We start from the raw sequence: 25,919 nt of genomic DNA on the forward strand, positions 1-25,919 counted from the left end.
TCCCAATATCAGTAGCATCTTCAGTGAACCTTAACCAACTGATATTTCTGAAATAGTCTTCCCACAGTGTGGTTGCAGGGTTCCAGCTGTGCTTTTAATTCAGGTTTTATGTACAAATCAGTCTGAATCTTCATTGAGAAATTGGTTTGTGCTGGTCTCCTGACATAAATTGGGCAAAGGAATTGGGACTGGAATGAGTAGACTGTGAACCTCTGGTCTCATGTACGTCAGTATGATGATTTCTAAGGAACTCGCTGATGCAGATTACTTGAATTTTAGGCCACTGCCTGAAATCCAAGACAATCCGTGTGTGAGAGGGAGGAAAGGAATGATTAGGAAATGGAATAGAGGAGGGTGATCTAACGAGGACAGGGGTCACAGTAAGAATGACGAGGACAGGTGTCACAGTAATAATGACAAGGGCTGAGGATTGAGGCGTTGGGGATGATGGGTAAGCAATGGATGGTAGCAGCTGACCCTTTCAGTTTAGTGCTGGGTAGAGCTCATGTTGCATCTCCTGACTCCACATTCAGGTAACTAATTTGAAAAAAGAACGTTGCTTCTTAGAAGCTGTGCTTGCTCAAGGGCAGCCAGTTTTCAGCTAGCGTGCAGTTTTTCATGTCAAACATGTTCAATACGGGGGGGCAGCAAGCAAACATCGGAGTCCTGATTTGGATATGCCAAGAATTTAAAACTTGTTTTGGGTATAGTTCAGAACACTCTTTTTGATGTCCTGAGATGTGCTTCCAGCATGATATTGGGCACCAATGCACCAAAGGCAGCCACTGCTTCCACACACTCTTCGGACTTGACTTTTATGTTCTGTACCATTTGCTCTTCTTTCTTTCAGTTTTTAAAAAAGTGGTCCTATCCTCTCAAGGCATTGATTTTAGTGTGAGTGTAAATGAACAACTCCCTGTACTAGCTTTCCTAGTTTTCAGATTACTGTAATCTTGTTTCTGTTAAATATTAAACCCACTTAAAATGAATTCTATTTGCTTTAAAACATGCTCTTTCTGTTTCTCGTTTGCATACCATTTGTGCTATGCTTAGGGATATTATATTGCCTCTGCCTTGTTATCTCAGCCCTTTCAAACATGGTTTGTTCTTTATTGGCATCATTTAAAAACTTGAAGATTTTCTTAGATGCCTGCAATATTCCCATAGATGGTGATCCTGTGATTTTATTCATTCTTGTGATCCGTTTTCCTCAGATCCTTGAGTCAAAAACAAATTACTTAGAAATGAACAGTGGAAAGGCTTTGTAAAGACTTGTATGAGGTATACCATGATAAATTATTTGCTGCAATGTTGCCATCAAAATGATTGAACCTTGTAAAGCATTCAATACTGTAAATGTTATTTTATACAATCATATAAAGTTGTGATTGCACTGAATACATTATTCATTTGCTTTATTGCAGGCTATTTCTGGATTTAGTAAGCTGCAGTGAGTAGTAATTTCCCGTTGTACTGATTCAGTTGGCCTGCTTTTGTTAAAATCGTAAAATGTTGCCAATGTACTGCGTCAAACAGAAAGGATTGCAAGTTGATGCATTGAATAGTCATTGAATTTGCTAATTGAAGAATGGGATGATTTTCCGATGGAAAAAAAACCCAGCAAGTTGAAGCTGTGAAAATACATAACCAGGTTGTTATTTTCATTTTGAATGTGCATTAACTATTTGCTTATGGAACTTGAATTGTGATTTCTGACTTGATTGTCTTCTTAAATGGCTGTAGAAATATTGTCAATATCAGTAATGTAGCAACCAAAATTTAAATTTAATTTGAAATTTGGAAACGATTTTAAGTGGCAAATTTCCACAGAATAGTTTCCTTTGTAAGAGAGAGCCATCCCTCAGTGAGCTATAAAAAGCCTCAGCATGAAATATCTCCTGGTGCTTTCCACCACAGCAATAAAGACTGAAGCAGTCTTGTACTGTCTTAAGTCTTCGGTACATATGAGAAAGTAAATAAGGACAAAAAAATTGACCCTGCAGACTCTATTGTCATAAACAGAATGAGACGACAAGAAAGAAATTGTATTTATAGAGCATTGTTCTTGGCCAGTGAAGTATTTTGAAGTGTACTATCACTATAATTTTGGAAATTCAGCAGCACAAGCATGTACACCATTCAAGCTCTTGTGCTTGCTGTACTATCTGATTGTAACCTCAAACCCACGGTCCCACATTTCCACCTATCCCCAATGACCTTTAAACCAGTTACTTAACAAGAATCTATCGACTGCTGGTGGTTAAGATTATATGAATTATACACATTTTTAGTTTTTTTATTATATGTTTGGATTTTTAGTTTTCTCTGAATTTGACAATTGTAATTTTTTTCTGTTGCCACTGTGATTTCTTTAAAACCATTTTTGAGACCTCAGACTTTAAATTAGTGGTTTTTGTGTACGTTGGTTGAATATTATAACTGAATAAGATAAAGTAGCTCCACTTCAGAAGGTTGGGAAAGGATTGTTTTAAGTTTGAGGGAAGCATCTACAGCTTAGAGAAGGCTTTTCTTTGCTTTTTGATCAATGCTGTGAGGTCCTTCAGTGAAGATGCTTGCAGACAGGCTACTGCTAAGCGGAAAGAATAGTTTTTTTTAATGCTCTCATGTGACATGGGGATTGCTGGTTGGCCAGCATTTATTGCCATTCACCAGTTGCTTGTGCCTAGCTGCCCTTGAGAAGGTGTTGGTGGTGACCTGGCTTCTGAAACTGCTGCATTCCATGTGCTGTACATTGACCTTCAATGCGCTTGGGGAGGGAATGCCAGAATTTTAACTCCGCAACAGCGAAGGAATGGTGATATATTTCCAAGTCAGGATGGTTTGGAGAGGAACTTGCAAGTGGTGGTATTCCCATGTATCTACTGCCCTTGTCCTTCTAGATGGAAGTGGTTATGGGTTTTGAAGGTGCTGGCTGAGGACATTTGCTGAATTTCTGCAGTGCACCTTAGATTACTTACATTGTGGAAACAAGCCCTTCAGCCCAACAAGTCCACACCGACCCTCCGAAGAGCAACCATCCCAGAACAATTCCTCTGCATTTACCCCTTCACCTAACACTACCGGCAATTTAGCATGGCCAATTCACCTAACCTGCATATCTTTGGACTGTGGGAGGAAACCGGAGCACCCGGAGGAAACCCACGCAGGCACGGGGAGAATGTGCAAACTCCAAAGACAGTTGCCGAGGCAGGAATTGAACCTGGGTCTCTGGCGCTGTGAGGCAGCCATGCTAACCACTTGTGCCGCCCTATCTTTTAGTGCACACTGCTGCTACTGAGCGTCATAGATGGAGGAAGTGGATGCTTGTGGATGTCATGCCAATCAGGCTGGAGTTTTGTCCTGGATGGTGTCATCTTCATAAGTTTGCCCATTGTTCAGTTTAGAAACACCTCCCCTCTCCTGGATATGCAGTTGATGGGAACACTGGCCCCAGCATGATCCCAGTGGAGACCATCCCATGGTTACAGATGTCACTTTCCCCACTTTCAGTGTACCATGAACTGGAGAGCACTTCTTCCACTTCAGTTTTGAGCAACATATTTACCTCTCTAATCTGATTTGATCTGTGTCACTTTGCATGTGACTCAGGTGATAATGCAAAGGTTGTGATCTTTGAAGTACCATTTCTCAGTTTGGTACCTAGCTCCTTGTACTGACTTTGCAAGACCTCTTTTATTCCTCCCAGTGTCATTGGTACCTTCCTGGAACACGTTAACAGGATCTTCCCTTCCCATTCCAAATTCCTCTCCAACCTTCAGCAGATATTCCAAACTCTGCAGATCAATACCAACATCTGACATCAAACTATTAGCTGCTGAGAATGGTGTCAATCACCCTTGCTATGGTGTTACTTAATGCTGTTGTATTCTTTCTCAATCTGCCCTCTTGAGTGGCTTCCTGTACATTGGTCAATTGAGACAAAGCCAAATCTCACAAAAAGCATTGAGATAATGACCAGATGGGCTATTTGGTAATGTTGGTTGAGTGTGGCTGAGGCACCAGACAAACACCAGAGCTGTTAGTTGGAATTTGTCTTTATGAATCAGTTGCATATTCCGGATTCTTGGATACTCAAGAATTTTGTTCTTAAAAAGAAAAGTATTTATGTAGCATATGTACAGAGCACATAGAGTTTGGTTATGCTTTCAACATGGTCTTCAAAATGTGATGCCACCTTTTGAAGCCTCCCTGGGATTCAGGATGATACGCACTGGATTTAAAGTGCTGTATACATAAGCTATCCGTAATCTCCTTAAACAGCTGAGCAGTAAAGTTTGACCCTTGGTTTGACTGAATCTCTTTGGGTAATCCATACCGTGTGAAGAAAGCTACTAACTCCTTTCCCACCCTTTTTGCCTTGACACTCCGTAATGGAATTGCTTCCAGAAATATGGTAGACACATCCATTATGGTTAATAAGTACTGGTTCCCACTTTTAGTTCTCGGAAGGGGCCATATTCTATTAATTATAACCTGCATGAAAGGTTCTTCAAATGTGGGATTTAGCAACAAAGGTGCTGGTTTTATTACTGCCTGTGGCTTACCTACCATTTGGCATGTATGACACATATGGTAAAAGTTAACCACATCCTTGCGCAATCCAGGCCAATAAAAATGTTTTTGTACCTTAGACTGAGTCTTTTGTACATCTAGGTGGCCTCCTGCAGGTAGTTCATGTGCTACACCTCCTGTCTGTATGCTACCGGCAACCCAATTTAATCCACTTCAGCCCATTTCTCCTCTGGACTATCCTGCCATGGTCTCCATTTCCATGTTAGGATTCTATCTTTCAGATAATACCCTCCAGAATATGCTCTGCCTTCTTTTCAGAGTACGCATCCACATATCTTTTATCGCCTTGTCTTGCTGTTGCAAATCCCTTCGCCTTTCAGCACTGAACAAGTCTGTCTGACCCTCTACCTGTTCAGGTTTTTCCTGCACTATTACGTCAAGCAGAGTATCCACGAACTGAACCTCAACTCCTTCATGTCTTTCTTTAGTTTTTGCTTCATGCTGTGTCTTATAATAGTGGGCTCTGGTTACTACACAGTCTGGTAAAATAGCAGGATATTTCTGTCCTAACTCCTCAGTTTCTTGGTCTGTCTTGGGCTTCTCCACACCAAGGGATGTCACTCCCACCTTGGACCCTGCCAAATCATTCCCAAGAACAACCCGGATTCCTGGAACTGACACTCCGACCTGCCCAGCTCCTTTTCCACCTATCCACTCCACCCTCTCCTCCCTGACCTATCACCTTCATCTCCTCCCCCACTGACCTATTGTACTCTATGCTACTCTCTCCCCACCCCCACCCTCCCCTAGCTTATCTCTCCACGCTTCAGGCTCTCTGCCTTTATTCCTGATGAAGGGCTTTTGCCCGAAACGTCGATTTCGAAGCTCCTCGGATGCTGCCTGAATTGCTGTGCTCTTCCAGCACCACTGATCCAGAATCTGGTTTCCAGCATCTGCAGTCATTGTTTTTACTCTGTCAATCACTCCCACTGTATCTTCCCCAGTCTTAAGTTGGCAGTTCAACCTGATCTTAGATAGGGGAATGCTAAATTTCTGTCCATCTATCCCACAAATTACCACACTCTCGGGTAACAGATCAGAAAGAGTGCAAATTACTATCAGCGACTGGTAGTATCCTGTATCTCTCAAAATTATAACTTCTTGTCCTTTTCCCCTTGTTCGTTCTGAATACATTTTGCCCACAGAGGCAAATTCTTTGTAGAGATCAGGTACCATCTCCATACCCAGCCCTGCCTAGGCTGTGCACTCTCCTGCAGCTCCTCGGCTCTTCTTGGGGTCTCCTTCACTACTTTCACTAATGCCACTGGCTTAGCTTCTTTTACCACATCCTTCCCCACAGCGCCTTTATTTAATGACCAGCGCTGTGGTGTCCCACCTTCTTGCAGTGAAAACACCTTTTCCCAGTGCCCTTCTGAAACCACCGGCACTGTAATTTTCTGTGTCCCACTCCATTACAGTGTAAACACCTGAGGCCTTTCACCTCCTGTCCACTCGCTTGGGCTTCTTTAACCTGTGTTGAAACTTTATTGCTGGAACAGCACAGCAGGTCAGGCAGCATCCAGGGAACAGGAGATTCGACGTTTCGGGCACAGGCCCTTCTTCAGGAAGGGCCTGTGCCCGAAACGTCGAATCTCCTGTTCCCTGGATGCTGCCTGACCTGCTGTGCTGTTCCAGCAATAAAGTTTCAACTTTGATCTCCAGCATCTGCAGACCTCACTTTCTCCTTCTTTAACCTGTGGTAAACTCTTACCAGTGCACTCGACTCTTGGTTTAGTAGTGTAGGATCTCCCCTTCTCTCAACTTCTATCTCTCACAGGACAAAATTCTGGCTAGAAGTTTGTCTTATGCACCAACATGTACTCATCTGCTAATTCTGCTGCCCTTCTCACTGTCTGAACTTTATGTTCCTCCATGTGAATTCTTACCATCTCTGGAAGTATGTTTTTAAATTCCTCCAGCAGAATAATCTCTCGTAGAATCTCAAAGGTCTGATCTATCTTTAGAGCACACACCCATCTATCAAATTGACTATGTTTAATTCTTCCGAGCTCAACATAAGTCTCACCTGATTCCTTCTTTGTGTTTCTGAACCGCTGTCTATATGCTTCTGGTACCAATTCATAAGCACTTAAAATAGCCTGTTTCACCTCTTGATAATCTCTTGACCCCTCATCTGATGGCGTGACAAATATCTCACTCGCTCTGCCTACCAGTTTAGTCTGAACTAGTATTACCCTCAGACCACTCCATTTGCCTTGCCAATTTTTCAACTGAAATAAAGAAGGCTTCAACATCTTTCTCGTAAAAATGTGGTAGAGTTTTGACGTATTTGATATATCACTACCTTCTCTTTTAATCTTCATCCTGTACTCTTGACTTTGCTGACTAAGTCACAACTTCTCAAGTTAAAATACTCTCACTTTGCTCAGCCAAGAACTTCTCTCTCTTTGTCCTCTCTCTTTCTCTATCTCTCTCTGTTTACCTTCTAACTCCATTTTCTCCAATTGTAATTTCAGTTTTTTAACCTCTACTGCACTTGTCTGTTTCTCTGACACACCTAAATATTGGAGTAATTTCCTTACAATTTCAGCTCTACTTTTGTCCTCGGATAAACCCAAATCTAATTTCTTTGCTAATTCTAAAAGTATGGCCTTTGTTTCATTCTAAACTTTCTTGGCAAATTTGAGAATCATTTTCAAATCCCAGAACCTCTTTAGTAATTTTAAGAGCCATTTCTGTTACATTTTTAATTTAATCAACCACAAGTCATCAGCATTAAACAAATATCTCACCTATGTTTTATTTAAATATCTAGGTCACTAACCTGCAAGTGTTTAAATCTACTGGGCTTTTTTGTACCCTAAATCTATTCAAATCTGTCTAAACCTGTTCAAATCCACAAATCCGAGCCCCCAAACTGTTGAAATCCTTACGACAAGCTCCTAAACTGTTACGACATGGAGTAGACCCCTCTGCTAATTTAAACCAGCAACACGGAAAAGATTCACCCTGTGCTATAATCTGTTAAAATTCGAGAGCCAAAGAACTATCCCAGAGGTAAATATTTAAAGTAAAAATTAACAATTTTATTCTCCAAGACCAACAGAGAATATTGAAGCTAACAGCGATTTATACCTCCTTTCTCTTAAACCTATCTTTTACCTCATCCTCTTTAACACTACTGCAATGGAAAAAACCTAATTAGGCTTTACAAAAAAAAGTTTCAAAACCAGTCAGCTTTGCTGAGTTATCTCTGTAGATTTTCCTCTGTAGAATCTCTCCAGGTTGGTTTTGATGTTATGCGGTGCAGACTCCACACAGACAGGTCCCTCTCAGAGAGCTCCTGAGCCAGCAGCCTACATCTGTTAGTCTTTTGGCAGTTCTCTTTGCCACTCTGGCTAACTGTTTGAAATGTCTGATATTTATACCCCAAAACATCAGATTGTTTCATTGGTTTTAACATTATCAAAATACTAAATTCAAACTTGATTAGAGTTTGTCATCTTGGGGCATAATTTAAACTGATTGGCCAAATTTGAATTTGTTTTTGTCTCATGGCAACCCAGTAACTGCTAGATATTTTGACCAAGTATTACGTTGTTACCTTTCTCTGGACACTCTATGCTTCTCTAAGTCCTTGCTAGCTTTTCAACTGTCTTAAAGGTACAGTACCTGTACACTTTTATTACAGGTTCCTATGTTTTGTGATTAGAGTTTACAGTTGTGTTGGACAATTATAAGAAAGAATTTTTGATTATGTATGTCTGCAATCTGTTCAATAGTAACTTAGAGCATGTAAATTTTGTTAATCTCATTGGAAATCGTTTTGCAATGCGTTGCAAGTATCCCCCTCTCCAAAAACGTGTGTGTGTATACCAAGCTCTTACATTGTGTCTCTGCTTCCACCCTTCCGTATCTGTTATTCTCACTCTCCAGTTGCTTTCTCTCTTGTGCCATCCTGCCATTTTTTTCTTTCTTCAGTTAGAGTCACCCACTTAAGGTTCCAATTTATCAGAGTTTTCTCCTGTTTCAAGCCCTTTATCATTGGATTCTTCCCTTGATGTGTATCTCTTCATCTGTCACTTGCATTGCAACCCATATATTGTCAAGAGCTGCATGTGGCATTTCCCTGTGTGATAGCAAATGTGACATTTCTATATTGAACTGAAAGAATCACACAGAGAAGCTGTAGCCTGAGAAAGATTTAATAATGTCATAGTTTCATCAATGTTTGCATCTCTGCTCGTTGTTGCCCTAATTTATCAATATTTGAATGAAATATAGCATCTTAAAGACCTGGCTTCAGTTTTGCCTTAAATAGTACAGCAAGTAAACTATTTTCTTTTAGGTGTCGCTAATACCTAATTAATATCATGGATTTATACAGCAAGTGAAACTAAATTGTGGTTTTGCATTTAATGAAAATAATATATTTAATTTGCTAATCCAATAGATATATTAGACTGTCTCTATAAACTGACTGAAATTCCTCAGGTACCAAGAGTGCATTACTTGCGGTGCTATCAATCAGTGTCATTTGAAGAATTGATTTTCTTTAACCATTCCTGATCCTAATCAATTAGTTGATGAGGTTGTGTTGCACATTGTTCTTTGATATGCAACTCTTCTCATTTTAGATTTATTTTCCTTTATCCATTTCTTTTCCTTGCAATGGACATATCATGATATGGGCAGGGGAAAATGTGGCATCCTGGCAGTTGAGAGTTGGGATTGTCCTTTGACTGAAGTCACCATCTGGGTAATGCTCACACGTGATTGTGCACAAACCATTGAACAGTGGCCGCCTTGTTCATTTTGAACAAAGAATGACCAAGGTGAATCTCCTGAAATATGTGGGAACATGATGGTTAGGGGTAAAGTGGTTTTGTAATAACCTCTAATTCCTCAGTATGAGCTTAACTTCCTGACAGATATTTTTTCTCCCACGTTTCTCTCAGGAGAACCAGGGGATTAGGCTTCCATTCTTGGTGACTCATGAATAAGCTGGAAGGTTAAAATCTGAGCATCCCGATGAGATTTTGCACCAAAGTCTTATCTGAGGTAGCTCTGCCTTATCACTGCTTAGAATTACTGGCTTTGTTTATGCTTGTAACATGCTCAGGACTTTGCATAATTTGGATTCATATTCTGATGTTAGTTTGTTTTCTTGTATTAGGGAGATAGGATTTCTGTTTCTTCTTTAGGTATGAAGAAACATCCAAAGAAGACCATTTTTGGGTGCCAGTAGAGGATAAGGATAGTTTTATCCTAAATAATAGAAAAAAAACACATTTGTAAATTGAGGGAATAATAACAGATCAAAAATCACATTATCACTGAGGTTTATACTGCTACAGTTGGTAGAAATGTTATACACTTGTGTGAAACATGATAAAGCAGAATTTATTTCTTAAATTTACACTTCATGGGTCATCAAAACTTATCGTTCATTTCATAATGTGAGGTCCTGTTTCATGTGTTTAAATAGATTTGACTAGTTTTTCGTAGTCACTGAAAAAGTTTTCTGTGAATAATTGTGAATCAATCCTGATTAGTTTCGTTGCATAAAAATATTAAGTGCAGCATGTTTTATCTAGTCTGGGTACAGCTGCAGATTTACTGTTGAATTATAATGGCATGAAGGCCATTAAGAATTGACTGAACCTTTCTGCTGTGTGAGTGCATGTTTGTTTACATATTTTCATGTTTTCTCATCTTTGTAATGATCTTATTCTACACTATCTTGGAATTTATGGAGCTTGGTTACTGAAAGTACTCATTAACTATTTCACATGCAATCATTGTGTTTTAAGGTAATTTACCTTGACTTGTCTCCCCTACTGAATACTTTCTGTTAGAAGTAACTCAATGATTATATGAAATAGTAACGGAGTAGATGATTTGGCATCTCAATCTCCCATTCAGCAAGATCATGACAAATCCAATCACTTCACATTCCCACCTATCCTTGATAATCTTATACCCCTTTACCGACCAAGAATCTATCTACCCTCGCCTTGAAATGATTCACTCTCATTTCCTCAAAACTTGGTGGTAACAGAGTTCCAAAGAACCTCCACCCTCTGAGAGAAAAACAAGATTCTTCACTTTTCTGGTTTAAATGGGCAACCCATTATTTTGAAACTGTGATCCCTAGTTTTAGATTATCCCAAAACAGGCAATATCCATTCCTCATTGATGCCATCAAGACCCCTGAGGATCTTGTTGCATCTTTCTTTTCTAAAATCCAATGGATACATTCCAGTCACTTGCACCTTTCCTCAACGACAATTCACCTTTCTCGATAATGGTTTTTTTGTAAACCTCTGAACTACCTTGAACGCAGTTACATCCCTTCTTAAGTCGTGAGCCCAAAATGTATGCAGTCCTCCAGATACGATCTCCCTAAGCATACCTTCCCTACCTCTCTATCCAATTCCCTTCAGAATAAGCGAATAACATTCCATTTGCCCTCCTAATTACTTTGTGTACCCACATGGTAACCTTCTGTTTTTTTTGTGCAATAGGGCACCCAAACCCTTGGAGCTTTTTAATCTCTCAGCATTTCAATAATAAGCTCATCTTCAATATACCTATTGATACATTGGAATGTTATTTTGAAAATAAAAACATACATATGTTACCATCCAATATCACTGGCAACATCATGACAAATTTGGAACCTTTTTGTTGACTCTAGCAAATTTGTAGGGTTAGGATGGAGGTCCTTATGTAAATGTCATCGAGGGTACACCTTGGGTAACTCCTTATCCTAAGTGAGGCTATCCTATGGGAAGGAGACTTGATATTGAATTCCCCTGACTGGAGCAATCAGTTTACTATTCACAGTGGCTTGTAAAAGTGCCACATTTTAAAAGACGTTGTGCTATGTCTTTGGGAATCAAGCCACGAGTGAGCTCCCAGGTGGGATCCATGAAAGGACCACTGGGGACATGACACTCCCTCCCATGTTTCTGTGATAGTGGTTCTGGCTGGCACAGAGCCTCTGTTAGGAGCAATGTGAGTAGACCTGCAAATTAGTTTGAGATTCACATCCGCTGGATCAGAACTTCAAGTTGGATTTCCTAGAAACCTTGTTTTGTGAGGGTTGCTGCTTCTCCCTCTCGACCTTTTACATTCTTCTTTTCTTGGTCTATAACAACATTATTAATCTTCCTATTATCACAATTCTGTAATTTCCCCTCGATAATTTCCTTGCTCTTTGGTATTTTTCCCTTCAGTTGACAGCAGAAAGTTAATACCTCCAGGGTTTAGGTTGCATTGATAGAGCATTAGAGTTTGTTCCAGATTGTTGATTGGCTTCACAATGTATCAGTGAAACAGCATGAGTCTATCCAATAATAAAGAACAACAACAAGCCCATGGTATAGGAGCCAGCAGAATGATTTGGTAGAAGCAGACTGGCTACCCTGGAAGCAGTTTATATCTACAATGCTCCGAGGAATTCTTCCTAATGCAGTACAGTGAAAGTTTATTTCCTTTCATCACATGGAATGTGTATGGTATTGGCGAGATCAGCATTTATTGTCCACTCCCCCATTGCATAGTGGGGAGCTGAGTCAGCCACTTGGTTGTGGTCTGGAGAGATGTGGACCAAACTGATAAGACCAGTTGATTTCCTTTCCTAAAGGCCGTTACGAAGCTAGATGGGGGTTTTACAACATTCCACAGTAGTAGACATTAGGCTAGCTTTTCATTCCAAATTTATTTTAACTTAATTCAAATTTCCCCATGTGTCATGCTATGATTTTTCTTTGTTGTTTATTCATTTGTGGGATATCGGTGTTGCTGGCTGACCAGCATTTATTGCCTGTCCCTAGTTACCCTTGATAAGATGGTGGTGACACTATGCCCCCAGAGCATTAGCCTGGGGTCCTGGATTACAAGGTATAAAGAGTACTTTATTATTGCAAAAATATGCTTTATTCATAATAAACCCTTTTGTACACACACACTGTTACTGAAGCATTTTTGTACAGACTTTGCAACGTGAATATCAAGCAAACATTGGAATTCCGCATTTGCTGTAGTTCCAAAAGCCCAAGGCATTTCTTAAGTTATACAGGACTAAATTGACATACATTTGAGGCACCGAGAGGGTCCGATAACTGGACGGTGCCCCATTATGCTTTGGCAGAAAGACCTTAGCCTTCCCCACTGCGCCTCGGTGGCAGCTGCCTCAAGCTTTAGTGTGTCCCTCAGCACGTCGTCCTGGACCTTGGAATGTGCCAGTCTGCAACACTCTGTTCAGGTCAGCTGTTGGCACTGGCAGACCAAAATGTGTCTTTCACCGAATTAATGGTCTTCCAGGCACAGTCAATGTTTGTCTCGGTGTGCGTCCCAGGGACCAGACCACAGAGAACAGAGTCCAGCATCACATAGCTGCTCGGGGCGAACCTCAACAAAAACCACAGCATCTCTTCCCCCACCCAAACCTTGTTTGCAAAGGCACATTCCAGATGGAGGTGTGATGTGGTGGTGAGCCCTGTCCATGGTTCAGAAGCAGGTGTGCACTGGTTTAGGTGGTACCAAGCATTGCCAGCATGGGAGCTGAACATTGCTGTCGATGCACACAATAATGGGCACTTGAACTCTGAAATGACTGAAAGCAAACTTATGCTGGATAGATAATGCAAGTGAGGACCAGACTGAAGGCCACAGGGACAGTGAAAAAGGAAATGCAAAGAGATAATATGAAATAAAAATATGCAGCTAACTTAAAAGGGAATCCAAAAGTTTTCTATAGGTCTGTAATTAGAAATAGATAATAAATGTAGAGGTTGGGGCTAATTTGGGATAGAAAATAGAATTTACGGATGAAGGCAAAGGTCATGATTAAGGGGCCTTTACCAAAGAAGAAGTTGTTGGCAGGATCATAATTGAATGATCACTGGATGAGTTAAACAATAATGAACTATTGGAAAGGCTGGCTGAAATTCAAGGGGATGGTCACAAGGAATGAATGCATGCAATGAAGAATACGAACTGATATAAGGGTAGACATTGTTCCAACCTCCTCAGATCTATGAGTGAGGCCAGAGGGCCAGACCATTGCAGTGTTACACCCTTTTTGAATAACAAGCCCAGGAAGTATGGGCCAGTCAGTTTAGTTATTTTCATCAACTTGTTTGGACATGAGACATAACCATTGGTGTATATGAAGGACTTCAACATGGGTTGACAGGACATGGTTTCAAAACTTGCAGGTGTGACAAAATTTGGGAATATAGGTAGCCCCCTCTATCTGAACGTAGAGCATTTGCAGGGAACCTTTCACAAGCCAAAAACGGTGTAAAGTGAAAATCCCCTTTGGATTCGCAAAAACAGGTACGAATGTAGGTCTTTTGTAAAAGCGAAACTGCGTAAAGCAAAGATTCGAAAAGCAGGGGATACTTGTGTCATGACCTGTGGGAAGGACAGTGATAGTTTTCGCAAGGACATAGCTGTTATAATAGGCAGGTGTGTGGCAGCTGAAACTAAATGGGAGGGGCATGCGAAATGGCACATATTTGATCTGCAGAATGAGAAACAATATAACATAAAGTGTGCAATTTGAGAGGGGATGCAGGAACAGGAAGCTCGAGATATGCACACAAATTGAGGGTGACAAGGCGGATGGAGAGAGCAGTTTTAAAAAATCATGTAGCATTGTGTGTTTAAATAAGACATGACGTGCAGAATCAAGAAAGTTCTGTTCTCACCTTCCATATTGTGTCTAATACTGTGTACAATTTATGAAGGATTTGAAGAGCTTACAGAGTTCAAAGGTGAAGGGAATTCAAAATCAGGTGGGGTGTAGATAGTGTGGAATTGTTATTCTTGGCAGAAGGGTTGAGAATTTGCTACAAATTTCAGGTGATCAACAAAGAACCAAAGACACCAAGGGGAGAATTTGTAAGGCCATGTGGCTCGTGTGAAGTCTGAAACTAGCTGAGTTCCTCTAGCCGCCTTGTGTGCTGTAATTGTTTTATGATTCAAAATACCAGCTCAGTGAGGCATTTTGTTGGAGACTGCTGAGTGGTGCTTAACAGTGTCAGGAACTGCATTTGAGTGGGTAATCTGTATCCGAGAGGAACCACCTGCTTATTCGTCTCCAGTCCATAACAAATGGAAATTGTGGATACTTGGTGAAAAATGGGCATTGACCTGCAGAACTCTCAGAATACCTGCATAAATTCTTTTGTTAATGAGTTTCATTGTATGGTGCACATACACTCAACTGGCCACAAGAGTTCATTTGTGGGTGCCCTCATTCTACATTCCTTAGTGAAAAATGTTTTAAATGTTCCTGCGTCTGTTGTTTCATTGTGTGAAATTTAAGGCAGTGACAGGCTTGGCTATGCAGTTGTGAAATGTAAACTGAGTCGATCCTGAATAATTCTCCATCGGGTGCTTTTATGATTATATGACAAAGAATATTTTAGTTTTGCTGTTTTTCACAATAATGTTCTTATGCAGGTGATTCTGCTATAAATGCGTTCCTCAGCAACCTCGTGCTATAGAAAATCGCGCGATAGAAAATTACGCTGTAGAAGATTGCAATGGAGAATCGCTATATCTGTTCAGTAAAGTTGCGTTATCCAAACAGCGTCCGTTATTCTTCAATCACGTTATAGCCGATTCATGTTAGCGACGCGCACATTATACCAGAACTACCTGTACTGACCTTGACGACAGAAATCATGGAAACTTCATTGTCGATGCAGTGTAATTTTGTGGAACTTGTCTGAAAGATTGAGTTAATTTTGCTGATTGCTGTAGACAAGCTAATTGAAGTAGTATTGCTTATTTCCTACACTGACATCATGATGAGTCAAACCAGAAACCACGAAACTCTAGTTCAATCGATTCTGTCAGCTATTCCTGTTTGCAGAATAAAAATCCAGTAGAAGTCTGCTAGTGATAGGTCAAAATTCCAGACTGGCAACTCTGGAATAACCAATCGCGCGCAACCTTGTTTTGTGACCATGCCAACCAGTTGGAATGGAGTTGATCCCTGCTGTAGTAAGAAATCAGGCAGGCAGCCATCACTTGATTCCAAGATCTCTGTGAAACTCTGCATCGTTTAATTTATGAGCAAGTTAAAAATGTTATCGATTGGGAACCGTAATACTCAAGTGGAAAACCGTGGCGTTAAGCAAAAAAGGAGACGTTGCTAAGGAATGGAAGATTGCACAATCAAGTTTGTTCACCATTGTTAAACATAAAGTTGCAATGGTTTGAGAAGCAGGCATTAAAAGACAATGAGAACATGGAAAAAGGTCTGCTATTATAATCCAAGGCAACTTCAGCTGAGAATATTTCTATCGTGTGTTCAATTCTGTAGAAAATGTGAATTACCTTGGTAAAGAGGCTGCGCCACGAGGAGTTCACCATCAGCACTGAATGGCTATCTGAGTTGACACAAGGCACAAGCATCATCTTCAGTGCAGTAAACAGTGAGGGTGCAGTAGTTGTGAAAGCAATGACAGATGATTGGTTGCAAGATGGTCTCATCCACCTCTGAAACAAGACTGTGCAAAGGAACTCTTTTTAACACAACTGTTTTACTGGCTCAAGTGATGACGCTGCTTTGTGAATGTCAAGAGGTTACTAATGACCTCCAGCAATTTTTGAAACATGGATCAGGACTGTTGTCAAAATATATCAATGGAAGAAAAGGAAGGTTTACAGTCTTTGTGGACAACTTCCTGTGCACCCTGACATCACTGGCTTCAAGAGGGCCAAGCTGGCCAACGTTCCTCCCAACAGCATGCCAATGGTTCTGGCGGTAATCAGGAGCCAAAGGACCAACTGCCTTCAACAGCTGATACCTCAGGTTATTGAGGCCATTAGTCAGAACCTGTACAGCCCAACTGTTCTAGAGGCATGGTCATAATGAAGAAGGCATGGAAGATGGTGGTGGAAGCCACAATCACTGACTGCCCCTACTGGGTTCAAACTGGTTACATACGCACAAGGTGTTTAGAATGAGGGGGAGCAGGGTGAGGTTAGCTAGCTCAATAACGAAGTTCTTTTCTGCGGGAAGCTGTGTGGGAGTACTAGCAAAAGCAGCCATGAAAACCCTCACCTGAGGTGGGCAACAAACCCTGGGTGAGACTACATCTGGTGTGTGCAAACAGATATACATGCTAGTGAGGTAATGCAGAGCAGTAAAGGTTCACCAGACTAATTCCTAGGATGATAGGATTGTCATGTGAGGAGAGTTAGGGTCAACTGCACCTTTTGTTTATTAGTGTTTCAAAGGATGTAAGGGAACCCCATTGACGCCTATGAAATTCTGACAGGACTGGAGAGGTTGGATGCAGGGATGATGATCCCTTGGCTGGATGGGTGTCCAAAATTCAGAATCACGGTTCAGCATATGCGTTTTGGTCTGAGGTAAGGTACAATTTCCTCATTCAGAGGTGAAGTCACTTAATAAATTTAAGAAAGAACTAGATTTTTCAAAGCTAAAGGTGCATCGCAGCATAAAAACACAGGATATTTCATTACATTATGACATGATGGACTTGTTTTTTGCAAAAATATACTTTATTCATAAAAAATATTTATGTACAAACACAGTGACTGAACCAGTTCTGTACAGTCTTTGCACATGTAGAATGAACAAATATTGGAACTTGGCATTCCTTGCGGTTTGAAAAAAAAGAAACCAATGCTTTTCTTGTTTGTGCAGGACAATATTTACATGTATTGAGGCACCTCAAGGGCCTGATAGCTGAACAAACTCCCATTGTAAAAATGGGCCTGTTATTTTTATTTCAAGTATATACTTTATCCATAAAAAATATCCTTTTATCTGTACATACTAACAAACATCATTCAGTTCTGTACAATAACATACGAAGAAAACAAGCAAACATTGGAATTTGACTCTATCTAACAAACAAACCAAAGGCATCTTTTCCTTGTACATGACTATACTCACATGCATTTGAGGCATCGGGAGGATTCATAGAACATTACAGCGCAGTACAGGCCATTTGGCCCTCGATGTTGCACTGACCTGTGAAACAAATCTGAAGCCCATCTAACCTACACTATTCCATTCTCCTCCATATGCTATCCAATGACCATTTAAATGCCCTTAGAGTTGGTGAGTCTACTACTGTTGCAGGTAATGTGTTCCATGCTCCTCCTACGCTCTGAGTAAAGAAACTACCTCTGACATTTGTCCTATATAGTTAAGTGAATGAACCCTGCAGTTTTACTATGTTCTCCCATTTCTGTGAATGTCCATGGTTGTTTTCTGTCATTCCTTCTTGTTTGCTGGATATCAGGTAAGGTGCATTTTGTTGTTGCACCTGTGCCACTCTGTGGAATGAAGTAGCTCTTCATTGTGTCTTCTGTTCTGTCCTGATGAACTACAGCCTTAATGTAATTTTTATAGCAAGCACAATTAATGTGATGAGGGTTTAAATGCAAATTTTCATTTTAATTGGTGGTTTGATAATAGTTCGGAAACTGAAATATTATTACTGTTATGCTTCTGCATTAGCTAATGATAAATTAGTTTCCTGTCCTGATGAATTTTAGAAAGGTGGATGAGATCAGTTACTGTTCATTGTGAAAAGGGAAGATTCACCAATCCTGTACTCCCTCTGGAAGCTGTACTTAAATAAAATGCACATTAGAAATTCAGTAGTATGATGTTATAGCTCTGTCGGTCTGTCTGCTCTTGGTCAGTTCTACTTGGGAATGCAGGATTCACCACAAAATTACTGCACATGAATGCTTCTGTACCTTAATTCTGAACGTTGAGGAATTATACTCCTGTAAGTTATGGAGACTTAATAGTGTAAATGAGTTTTGGAGTCTTGGTGGTTTAGTTGGCTTTTTCATTGTATACTTGTATGTGTTCTTATGACAAATTTATCCACAAAATAACTGTCCATCTTTACAGCTTGATATCAACTTTTGCCCATCATATATATCTGTTCAAGTTTGCAAGGGGTTGTGCTTATGTTAAGGGATTACTCTGTACAATCTGGTCACTGGGTCCTTGCATATTCAAATGTTTTCAGCAAACTTTTCAGTTGGTCTTTTGTTCTCAACAGCAGTAATTGCTAAATAAAGGTTTATGCTATGTAAATAAATATATTACCAAAAAATCAATTGAAATGTAATTTGTGTTATTTAATACCTGGTTAATGTTTTTACATGAAAACCACAGCATTTTTCCAGAAACCTGGATTTCAACTTGATATTTTCACTCGGGTCTGTGTGAACTGATGTGAAAATAGCCTTTATAGTTTAAGCAGATGGATTGTGCTTAATGTTGTACAATTTGTCAATCCATATCGTTCAGCTCATTACTTTAATTTGAATATTTTGTTTTGTTTCTGGCATTGTCCACACTAGTTATTTTTAAAAATCGTTTTAAAAGAACAAAGACATTGAGGTAGTTTTTGAACAAAAGCTTTTTATCGTGCAAAGAGGTATTGATGGGCCTTGCGTGAAAACAAGGAGATAGCGACAGTGTTCTCATTGCACACACATCTTTTGAATTGTTTTCAATAATTTGGTGAAAATGTTTTAAACTGAGGAAGGCATTAAACAGACTTGGGTTAGAGAAAATGGAAGAAACAGAAATGGGAGAGTGGGTTTGAAATTTGTGGGCGGGTCCATCATTTTCTTTCCGGGAAAAATCCCTCATTTGCCTAACAATGGCAGGTATGACAAACCAGGGACATGTCTACACTGACTGCAAGGCGCAGGATCTCTCCATTTCAGCCAAAGCTCAAGTGCAACCATAAGGTGCTTCCTGTGGTTGTGTTTGTAATGGAGATTACAATTTGAACCACTTGTTGGTGAGGTACAACTAATTTAACCAGGCATATCATTGCTGAATCGAAACTGAGAATGGATGCCTCTTTGTATCTCCCTTTAGCCAATGTTCTTGTTTGGTTTCATGAGAACATCTGAGTCACTGCAGAGCAAAGCCAGGTGTATCTATTGTCTTAAGCTAGATATCATCTGTGCCATTGAACTCGCATTGTAATTGAAAAAATTAGGAAAGGGTATGGAGTTTTATGGCGAGCACATATTAATTTAATGTGTGGTTTGTAAAAACATTAACTAGTGAATTAAAAGTCAACTATCTATCTCATTTCTCTTTTGTTTAATATTGGAAAATATCAATACTTAATTGCTGTCACTTGAGACTTGGATTCTAATATTTCTGAGCAGAGAGAGAAAGCTATAAATAACAAAATATTTCTTAATTATGATCAATTTTTGTTTTGAAAAGGTTTGAATTTCAAAACAAACAAAACCCTTTTGAGGTAAACACATAGGAAAGGAGAATATTAGAGGGTGATGGGACCCCTGGCTTTGGATTCATTGAATTTGGCAATAAAGGAGGAATGGATATTGTGCAGGGGAATGGTTGGAGAATTAACGGTGAGGAGAACAGCAGCAAATTAAGGAGAAAATGGGGATCCCAGTATGTTGTTGAAAGTTTAAGTGGAATGATGGGATGACAGGAAAGAGATGGATGCAAGAAAGGCAAAGGGATACAAGACAGAAGTGGAAACGTCTAAATAATGAGTAATAGGGAAGTAAACCTTGAATTGGAGGCAACTGTGGACTATATTTTCAGTGCAAACCTCACTCCAAATGATTTGAACAGAGATGTTCCCACACCTCCCACCCAAAGAAGAGAACAGGAGCAGCAACAGGAAGACAATGGAATCAGAGATAGTGGTATTTTTCAGTTCAATGTACAATGGGTGATTTACGAGACATGTTTTCCCTAGAGTGTCAAAGGCTTATACAGGTTTATAAAATCATGAGGGGCATGGATATGATAAATAGACAAGGTATTTTCCCTGGGGTGGGGAAGTCCAGAACTACAGGGCATAGGTTTAGGGTGAGAGGGGAAAGATATAAAAGAGACCTAAGGGGCAGCCTCTTCACGCAGAGGGTGGTATGTGTCTGGAATGAGCTGCCAGAGGAAGAGCTAGTACATTTGCAAAATTTAAAAGACATCTGGATGGGTATATGAATAGGAAGAGATTGGAGGGATATGGGCCGGGTGCTGGCAGGTGGGACTAGATTAGGTTGGGATATCTGGTCAGTATGGACGAGTTGGACTGAAGGGTCTGTTTCCGTGCTGCACATTTCTGACTCTGACTCTATGTATCAAATCCAATTTCTGAGTGATTACTTCAAATTTCTCCAATTCAATAAAACAAACTGTCTGGTCGCTTCTGTTTGTGGGACCATGCTATGCACAGATTGACTGCTCAGGTTCCCATAATACATAGTGATTGCACTTGGAATGTATTCCCATTGACTGTAAAGGTGAAGCCAGCACTGTTTTATCAGATGGTACGGCTGCTCGCTCTCATTTGAGAGAGACGATTGCTTTAAGCTGAGGGTCATCATGTCTCAGGGGAGTGGTTGAGAAGGAGGAGTCTTCATGGTAACTACTGCTGATGTGGGAACTAAACCCACACTGTTGGTATTACTCTGCAATAAGTAGCCATCCAGTCAACTCAGTGAGCCACCCCACCCTCACCCTATCAATTGTAAATTGCTACAAAAATGCTGGTTTGTTTCTTTCAGTTGGTCTGCAGACTTCCATATGCATGCCTTTGCCACATGTCCTTCACAACACTTGGATAATAAATACCTCTCAACTCCAAATTTAAAATGAATTATCTTTGCGTTAATTGTTGCAAGTGGAAAAGAGTTCCAAACCACATTCCTGTTTCAAGAATTCTCAGCCATTGGCTGCTCCTTTTTCTTCATCTTTCACCCTTTTATATCTTACAAACCACAGGATTTATTTGGTACCAATTATTCCTTTGGGACATGCAAGCAAAATTTTGAGAACAGTATAATCATTGATAGCACAGCACTTGCAGGCAGTGGTGAAGTAACAGTTTTTCTCATTGACCTTGAAGAAAGAAGCTCCCAAAGAGATGAGGTGTGTGTGGTAGTTTTCTTCTGCGCTGTTGTTAATATCAGCCCAAGTGGATCTTCAGGCAAAACTGATGTAATCTCACAGCATCAATAGCCAATCACCTGAATGAATTCTCCTAGACCAGAAACCCAGAGGTAATATGTATTGATTGTCGTTCACAGCTTAGAATGTTTATTTGAAGCCAGTTGCCCTGATTTTTATTGGGGTTTCTCTGAACGGAACATGTATCATTGCTACCTAATCATGTTTTCGCCAAAGCAGATGTTCTTGACTAAGTTATCCCTCATGCTTTGAGTTTCTTGATCATTCTAGTTAACACTTAAGTATGATGAGTTATACTTTCGGAGAGATGAGATGAAAATTGCAAGTTGAGGCCGCCTGTGCTTCTTTCACATACAGGATATTATGACAGACATTTGAAATAAACCACTACCTGTCTTAGTTCATCATCAGTATGGGATTGTGGATCGGACTTGCGTAACAGAGTAACATTAAAATCAGAATAAAACGTTCTTGGTGTAAGTTGTAATTTATTTCCAAGGTTTTCAATGGTTATATTACCTTTTTTTGAGAATGAGCATTAGTTTTGTGATCTGCTCTTGGATAAAGAGATTCTTAAATGTAACCTAAGTATGGTAAATATGTGTTGCTGCAGACACAAGTCACAATGTACATTTCTCGTTTTGGAACGTCTCCTCCTGTTTGTTGTGTAATCAAATGCTGTCCGTTCAGTGTTTGAACATTAATTTAAGTGAACTAATGCCAACACTTCCCTATCCCAAAGACTGTTTTGGTGCATTACTGTTCTTGTTTGTTAGATTGCCATCTGAGAAGTGTTGTTCCGATATAATAATACTATTAAATCTTTAATTTTCTTATTAGTTTCGAATGAATGAATTTGGAGCCCTGGAAATTATTACGACTGAAGAACAGGATGGAGCTTCCAGTGCACAGATTGCTGAAGAGCCGACAAATATAAGGATTAGTGCTTACAGTGAAGCATCTAATGTTCAAGGTAAAGAAACAACAAACACTGAATAATGGAGGAAAGCCCTTTTGGTGTTTAAATATCAATTTTCTTTGAGGTTTACAAGTATATGGATCCCTTTTCTAACCATAATGGCTGTACTGCCATTTCCCAGAACAGGCGTTCGGTGTTATTTGGAGACTCTGGAATAAATCCTTACATGGCTGACAGGTGTAAGCGTGGTCACTGCCTATTATTTAATTTCATTACATGCTGTGAATAACATAGAATGAAAGAAAAAGAGAGTTGCCAAACTCAGTTGTGTTACTTGGAGGTATTTGAAGAGAGATATTTTGACTTAGCCAAAGAGATTTTCCAGCGGTTTTATTTTGTTTTGTACTTAGAGAAGTTGTGCTGGGTGACTGTTTGAATGCCAGGTGGGAATGAGAAAACATGGGCATAAAGCATTTTATGCAAGTAATTCTTGTTAAGGGAGGTGTAACATATGCTGTTAGATTCATAATTAACCCCAGTGCAGTATGATAAATTAGGTGGTTAGCAATTATTTTCAAGTTTTTATTGCTGGCACCCAAGAAGGAAAAGTGAGTGGATATTGTTTACCTTCCCAATTTTTGTCAGGTCAGTTTTCTAGCCCTGATCTGGTGTTCTGGGTGAGCACATTACTGATCTTCCCTCCTTCAGTATATTTTTGCAGACAGTACAAAGCTGGGTGGCAATGTGTGCTGCGACGAGGATGCTAAGAGACTGCAGGGTGATGTGGACAGGCTGGCTTAGTGGGCACATAGTTGGCAAATGCAATATAATGTGGAGAAATGTGAGGTTGTCCGCTTTGGTGGCAAAAAGACAGGAAGGCAGATTATTATCTGAATGATATCAGTTTAGGAAAAGGTGAGGTGCAACGAGACCTGGGAGACATGCAGGGAGCAGTCACTGAAGGTTGGTATGCAAGTGCAGAAAGCAGTGAGGAAAACTCATGGCATGATGGCCTTCATAGTGAGAGGATTTGAGTATCGGAGTTATGCTGGGCCTTGGTGAGGCCACATGTTGAGTATCGTTTACAGTTTTGGTCTCCTCATCTGAGGAAGGACATTCTTGCTATTGAGGCAGTCCAGTGAACGTTCACCAGACTGATTCCTGGGATGGCAGGACTGACATTTGAGGAAAGATAGGATCAGCTGGGCTTGAGAAGAAGGAGGGGGTATGTCCTTAAAAATTCGTCACTGTGACTCTATTGATCCTCCAACACCCCCCACCCGCAGCATAGTGTATCAGTGCACTGAGTACCTCATGTTTCATGCTTGTGGTTTAGGTTTAAAATGCTAATTTTACACCCAATTGCCTCACTTTCAAACTGGCTGTGGAATTCAATTGTATTCTGGTCATCTAGGAGTACCATACCTCCAAAGAAAACAATTAATCCTATGATGTTACATAACATTGAGCCTAATATGGCCTCCATTGTGGTTGGTTTCAGAATATCAGATCAAAACCATTCCATGAGCTTCTCAACCAGACTACTAGTGCCAAACTGATTTTTTTCAGTTTCTTTCTCGGTCAACAAGTGTCATGATATTGCTGTCCCTTTATCATTAGGAAGCAGTGTCCTTTGTCCCACTTTGTTTTTACTGTATGGGTGCCTGACCCCCCCCCCCCCCCACCCCCCCCCCACCATCTTTCCCCGACTATTCCTCATCTCTATCCAAAACAATTCTACATTTTGATCTCTTGAACAGAAGTTATCTCTAGCTATTGCACAAATGCCATCCAATTGAGAGGATCAATCAAAAGTTTTGAATTCCTGATTAGATATATGGTCCAGTCCACTACATGATGCCAGTTTATGACACTCATTTATTGGGCGCAGATGTTTTGTTCCCTTCTGTTGTCTGAACGTGTCGATCTGTCTTCAGACGTCCTCCCTTGTATACTGACTCACAAAGAATCATCACTAATTGACTCACTCATCACTACCTGCTGCATGATCAAAGGCATCCTGAACTCTAATTGGCTTATTATTGCAGAAACAATTAATGTTCAATATTGGATTGATCAGGTAGTATCTGTCCAAAATCAAATTGATTGATTTAAAAGTGATGGTCATCTCACTGAAATCCTTTCCGATTGTCGGGTTAGGAGGGAAATGGGCCTGGTGTTGGAAAGTGGGACGAGATTAGGTTGGGAGATCTGGTCGGCATGGACAAGTTGGAACGAAGGGTCTGTTTCCATGTTGTACATCTCTATGGCTCTATGATCTGCTCTTTGACGTGTAAATCATTAGTAAGATCATGTCTTTTGTTATAGTTTCTTTCTCTTAGCTTACCAACTGCATAGGCATTTTCCATGATGTAATGACAACAGAAAGTCCATGGATAGAAGTTTGGTGTTACCTTCTAGTGATTTAATATCATCCCAGCTGACACTAGTGAATGTTCTCCAGCATCTATCAATGTCCTTTAACTGAAAGAACCAACAACTGTTGATGCCCAAAGCAAGTTAAATCTTAAATTAACCAACAAAACTAATATACACACGTCTGTTATGTACTTTGAAGTTACAAAATGAGACCAATTAAAACTCACAGAACTGTATTCTGATTAAAAGCTGCTTTGCCTTCAAAACTGTTTTCATCCTTTACTTAGATTTACATAAGCTTGAGCCATAAAAGCCATCAACCCATGACCTTCCTTTTGACTATGTGGCATTTTTCATAATCTAAATTTTTTTGACGTTAGCGACAAATAAACAGAATCTAATGTAATTGCTCACATGCTTAATCAGGTCAAAGTTATTAATTATTGAAAAATAACTCAATGCTACACTTCTAGCTCTGAGTGAAAAGATTTTGGGACCACATCTTATTTACCATATAATCTGATATTTCACTGCTGTCTCTTGGATAAAACATTAACCTAATGTCCCATCTTGTTTTAAAGCTGTATTCGATTCTGTGATTCTGAGAAAGGAGCACTGGGCCCGAAACGTTAACTCTGATTTCTCTTCACGGATGCTGCCAGATCTGCTGAGCTCAGTAATATCTGTTTTTGTTTCTGATTTCCAGCAACTGCAGTTCTTTCAGTTTTTATTTAGGTTGTATTCTCTATGTGTTCAGAGAAGCAAGCTGTTGGGGGGAATCCTGAGGGACAGGATGTACATGTATTTGGAAAGGCAAGGACTGATTCGGGATAATCAATATGGCTTTGTGTGTGGGAAATCATGTCTCACAAACTTGATTGAGTTTTTTTGAAGAAGTAACAAAGAAGATTGATAAGGGCAGAGCAGTAGATGTGATCTATATGGACTTCAGTAAGATGTTCGACAAGGTTCCCCATGGGAGACTGATTAGCAAGGTTAGATCTCATGGAATACAGGGAGAACGAGCCATTTGGGTACAGAACTGGCTCAAAGGTAGAAGACAGAGGGTGG

The 25,919-nt window shown here is 40.1% G+C and overlaps 1 protein-coding gene across 18 annotated transcripts in view; it reads left to right on the forward strand.

The window, feature by feature from the left end:
• The window catches only part of LOC122549360 (lethal(3)malignant brain tumor-like protein 4), a 300,541-nt gene that overhangs the window by 28,745 nt on the left and 245,877 nt on the right, over positions 1–25,919 (forward strand). For 16 of the 18 annotated variants that reach the window (XM_043689041.1, XM_043689042.1, XM_043689039.1 and 13 more), the window contains one exon: positions 22,391–22,523. In XM_043689041.1, coding sequence (XP_043544976.1) covers positions 22,391–22,523 — 133 coding nt within the window. Of the gene's footprint in view, positions 1–1,557; positions 1,652–17,582; positions 17,587–18,114; positions 18,119–22,390; positions 22,524–25,919 lie in introns of those variants that run through there. The other 2 variants (XM_043689049.1, XM_043689050.1) reach the window with 2 other exon arrangements.

This window comes from Chiloscyllium plagiosum, chromosome 4, assembly GCF_004010195.1.
Source record: "Chiloscyllium plagiosum isolate BGI_BamShark_2017 chromosome 4, ASM401019v2, whole genome shotgun sequence".
Classification (NCBI taxonomy): domain Eukaryota; kingdom Metazoa; phylum Chordata; class Chondrichthyes; order Orectolobiformes; family Hemiscylliidae; genus Chiloscyllium; species Chiloscyllium plagiosum.